The 4,610-nt window shown below is 44.0% G+C and overlaps 1 protein-coding gene across 1 annotated transcript; it reads left to right on the forward strand.

Annotated features, from left to right (window-relative positions):
* The first annotated feature begins 475 nt into the window (after positions 1 to 475).
* Positions 476 to 4,610, forward strand: LOC129827222 (uncharacterized). The gene is made up of 6 exons (XM_055887960.1): positions 476 to 512; positions 758 to 918; positions 1,653 to 1,849; positions 2,700 to 2,803; positions 3,001 to 3,088; positions 3,250 to 4,610. Exons 1-6 carry the CDS (start codon positions 476 to 478, stop codon positions 3,674 to 3,676), a joined length of 1,014 nt encoding a protein of 337 aa, XP_055743935.1. The 3' UTR covers positions 3,677 to 4,610.

A 4,610-nucleotide genomic window follows, 5' to 3' on the forward strand; every position in this document is an offset into this window, starting at 1 on the left:
ATAGCTACACACCTTTGCATGGAGGGACTTGATGCAAATGGATTTGATTTGATTTGATTGAGCCTTGATGGGTTCGCTTAGATCAGAGTTTCACAAACTGTTCACATTTAGTTTTTTTCCTTAACACTACACAGCTTATTCAAATGATCAAAGCTTGATGATTAGTTGAATCAGCTGTGTAGTGCTAAGGCAAAAAACAAAATGTGCACCCCTTGGATTCCCCAGGGCTGAGTTTGGAAAACTCTGGGTTAGATCATGATCCTCAATCATGATTTTCTTCATTCTTCTCGTCTGCCCTCGGCTCAAACCGTCTCTGTGTACCTCAGTGCCTCTGTGCTTGTGTTATTGTCATGGCTATAAGCCAGAGGAGCTGTCTCAACCTTAGGCTCCTCCAAAAGTGAAAACATGCACACAGTGTTGTGTAGAAGAATAAACATAAGACTAAACACTCATTTAAGTTGGATTTGAATCGAGCATGCCTCCTGAAAGGTGGCTTGTCCCTGAAGAAGGCTGTCTGTGTTGTGTTAATGTGCTGGTGGAAACTGACAAGCTTGGTTACACGGTTCAAACTAAGGCAAGCTGCAAGATGGATTGAAGCATGTTCAGATGTTTCTTCTTCTTCCTATTTTTCTCTACTTTATTCAGCATCACTGTCGCTTTCTGTTCCAGCCTTAACTTCCTGGGGCGTATTGGTCTTACCAGTCTGGTTCTTCAGTGTACCAACCCTGGTGTCTGAGAGATCTACCCTGATCGGGAGGGGATGAGCTGGGCAGAGGAGGACTGGTCGGTGGGCCTGTCTGGCCGGGCCCTGCAGAAGGTCAAGGAGCTGCAGGTCCAGCAGGAGAGGCTGAACAGAGAGAGACAGCAGAAACAGCTGCAGCTAGACAGCACACAGACCTCCCTCAACAGACTGTCAAGGTACGAGACCTATGTTAACGTATTGTGTTCAGTTCACGAGGTAGGCAAAGTTGTCATCTGAGTTAGGAGATGAATACTGTAGAGATAGGATATTGAGCTATAAAACAACAATAACAATGCAGCACTTTGCTCAGCTGCTTTAATACTCTTAACATGCTTTCCCTCTCATGCTGTAGCCTAAACACCTGTCTGTTGTTGCTTTTAGCCAATTGCTATGTTGTTGTCATGCCAAGTTGGTTAAAGCAAAAAAAGACTGGCACCCAGACTAGTATGTACTACTACTATGTCAGGAAGTAAATTGTGTTTACATTTACATTTACATTTTAGTCATTTAGCAGACGCTCTTATCCAGAGCGACTTACAAATTGGAAAGTTCATACATAGTGTTTTTCCTGGTATTCTTTATATTGTTATTTCCTGGTTTCCTGACATTATTGAGCTGATATCTACCCTCTCTCTGTTTGCTCTTCTCCCTTGCCTCTTCTCTCCGTCTGCCAATCTCCTTTACCTCTCTCTCTCCTCTCTCTCCTTTCCTTTCTCCTCCTCTCTCCTTCTGCCAATCTCCTTTACCTCTCTCTCTCCTCTCTCTCCTTTCCTTTCTCCTCCTCTCTCCTTCTGCCCATCTCCTCTACCTCTTCTCTCCCCTCCTCTCCGTCTGCCAATCTCCTCTACCTCTCCTCTCTCCTCTCTTATGTCTGCCCATCTGCTCTCTACCTCTCCTCTCTCTTCTTCAGTATGAGGAGGTGCGCGGGGAGCTGCAGTGTGTACAGAGGGAGTTACAGGTGGCTCGTGAGGAGGCGCATGCAGGTGTGTGTGTGCGGGAGCGTCTCTCTCAGGATCTCCAAGTGAAACAGGCCCAGGTGTGTTCACTGGAGGGACAGCTGGGCTCGGCACCAACCCTCACACACACCCTCCAAAAGGAGGTCAAAAGGTGAGTAGCAGCATCTATGGACATTTGACATGCAACATTTTAATTTACTGGAACCATATGCATTGGGTCCAGTAACCTGATTAGGGCTTCCACCCACGGTGCTCTGAATGACAGAAATAAGGGTTATAATATGGTAATTCATATTAACAGAACATGCAAGTCGAGGATGCAATGATGTGCGGTCCTTCTTACTGAATTCTGATGTGCACTTTGAACATGTTAGAATAACTGTCCACATTTACTTTTCCTCAGCAACAAGACGAGTAACGAACAGCAAAATCACTAGCCTATCTCAATCTACTATAGTAGCAAAGTTTAGGCTACCTATTCATTTGGTCAGCTTGTTGAGAAAGAACTAGCCTATTCCAAACAGACTCTTCTACAGTTGTGGGACGATAGTTCCCAAATTCATACAACAAGTAGGCCTAGGATCCAAAAATAAAAATATTGGGATGGGAAAAAAATGTCAGTGTAAACTTCATACTAAAACCAGATATAAAGTATGTAAAAAAGATAATGGACCTATACATTTTTAAATAGTATAAACTTTGACAACTAACAATCACCAAAATAAAAGCTAGTCAGGGAGAATTCAAAATTTCAATTATTTAATCCGAAATATTTTTGTCATGGCCATTGATTTTGTTATGTTTGAGTTACTCAGATAGCATAAGCCATAGCAAGATGTGTAGAATTGCAGGAAATTTGCTTTAAAACTGCAAATCTTTATCTCTGCCACATGGCAAAATTGATTTAAAACAGAAAACATTTTATCCAGAAAAAACCCTGTTCTTAGTTTCATATGTTCTCTCTCTCCTTCTGCCTCTTTTCTCTTCTCTCTCTCTCCCAGGTTGGAGGCGGATCTAGAGAAGTTACAGAACACTAGAAGCTCTGGAGAATCCATGTTGTTTTCCACCCCATGCTGGAGTATGACATCACCACGGGACCACAATGGTACAGCACACTCTTCTCACTCACTTGATTTCCTCCTACACCACCCTTTTTCTCCCTCGCTCTCTCTCTTGCTATCTTCCTTATATTTTCTCCCATGGGACTCCTAGACTTCTCTCCCTTTGGTCCTCAGTCAGGAGAGCTCTTTCTTAGCTGGGTCTGAGTGTTGCTGAGTAAATGAACTATGAATGGTCCTGCAGGTGGGAGACAGGAGGAAAGGCAGGGATACAGCGGTGGCGAGGGGGATACAGCGGCGGCGAGGGGGACAATAAAGCACTACACGTCAAAGTGAGTTCAATACCTAAAACTGAGGCCTTCTCAGTACAACCAGCCACACATGTTCTGACCACACTGTATTCTCTGTCATCCTACCATATGTGTTCTTGGTTCTATAACCCAGTGTTGTAGCTGTACTCGTTTTCATTCCTCTTTTTCCATCCCACCTTCAGCAACAGCTCAAGTTCTCAGACCCTGGCGTCTCGCCCACGCCCCCACAACAACAAGCCAAGGGCACGCCCCACCGGCGTCCGTCCCACCAATCAGACTCCTCCACTCCCTCGGCTGTGTTTCCGTGGGAACGGGACGACCAAAAGCCTTCCACCAGGGAACGACTCGCTCCTCCTCCATCTCCCTCTCTCCCCTCCAGCAATGTCATCAGACGAGGACAGGATGCTGGGGGTTGTGGGATGGTGGAGGACCTCAGGAGAGAGCCAGACAGTACGTGTCACTTTGTCACCTTTGTTATCACTTATTGCCAGTTCAGTCATGTGTTCTGATGTCAGACTCCACTCCAAGCACCTTGGTTTATCATATACTGTATGTCCCAACATCATATATTTGATACATTCTGATGTCTGGCTTCAAATCTCTCTCTAGTATTTCCAAGAATCTGAGGATTTGTTTCCCTTAGTAGGGCAATAATATGGGTTGCATTTGTTTCCCTTAGTAGGGCAACAATATGGGTTGTATTTGTTTCCCTTAGTAGGGCAATAATATGGGTTGTATTTGTTTCCCTTAGTAGGGCAATAATATGGGTTGTATTTGTTTCCCTTAGTAGGGCAATAATATGGGTTGTATTTGTTTCCCTTAGTAGGGCAATAATATGGGTTGTATTTGTTTCCCTTAGTAGGGCAATAATATGGGTTGTATTTGTTTCCCTTAGTAGGGCAATAATATGGGTTGTATTTGTTTCCCTTAGTAGGGCAATAATATGGGTTGTATTTGTTTCCCTTAGTAGGGCAATAATATGGGTATATTAGTTTTTTGAGTGCTGGTTTGGGGCAGGCAGGATGCAGTTAAAGTTAAACCAGTAAAGACAGCTAGCTTCCTTTGACAGCAGGAGGGCAGAGGGAGACACAGTCCAATGTTTGCTTTAGGTGTGAGTCATAGAGAGTGTGTTCTAGCCTGAATACCCCCCATTGTCTTTCCTGCTGGTCGGCTGACAGCTATATGCAGTGCTGGGCTTTGTGTCATCCTGTATGGCTCCAGATACATTTAATTACTGGCCTTTCAGTACAGACACTGCGTTCCTCAACAGAGGAGACAAGACTGCTCAAATGTACTGTGAAATGAGCTTAAAATGGATTTCACATGACTTGTGAACCTGGGTCTGTAGTGACACTGCGAAGCAGTGCCTTAGACCAGGGGTTCTTACACGTTTTCAGTCTGCAACCCAAAATGAGAAATTCTGTGTTTTCCTGGGAGACAAGCTTGGAAAAATATGCATCTATATGAAAATATCGGTACATTTCATTGCCTTTATGCCTAAAGAAAATGCAATACAGACAAATAAATAACAATGAAATACCCA

This window comes from Salvelinus fontinalis, chromosome 29 (genome assembly GCF_029448725.1).
Source record: "Salvelinus fontinalis isolate EN_2023a chromosome 29, ASM2944872v1, whole genome shotgun sequence".
In the NCBI taxonomy this organism is placed as follows: domain Eukaryota; kingdom Metazoa; phylum Chordata; class Actinopteri; order Salmoniformes; family Salmonidae; genus Salvelinus; species Salvelinus fontinalis.

What these genes read in the sequence shown, in the direction of transcription:
- LOC129827222 (XM_055887960.1), top strand. Translation starts at nt 476, where the DNA reads ATGCCTCCTGAAAGGTGGCTTGTCCCTGAAGAAGGCT. An exon ending in GCTTGTCCCTGAAGAAGGCT is followed by an intron (nt 513 to 757) that starts GTCTGTGTTGTG and finishes CCTGATCGGGAG; the next exon opens with GGGATGAGCTGGGCAGAGGA. An exon ending in ATCACCACGGGACCACAATG is followed by an intron (nt 2,804 to 3,000) that starts GTACAGCACACT and finishes ATGGTCCTGCAG; the next exon opens with GTGGGAGACAGGAGGAAAGG.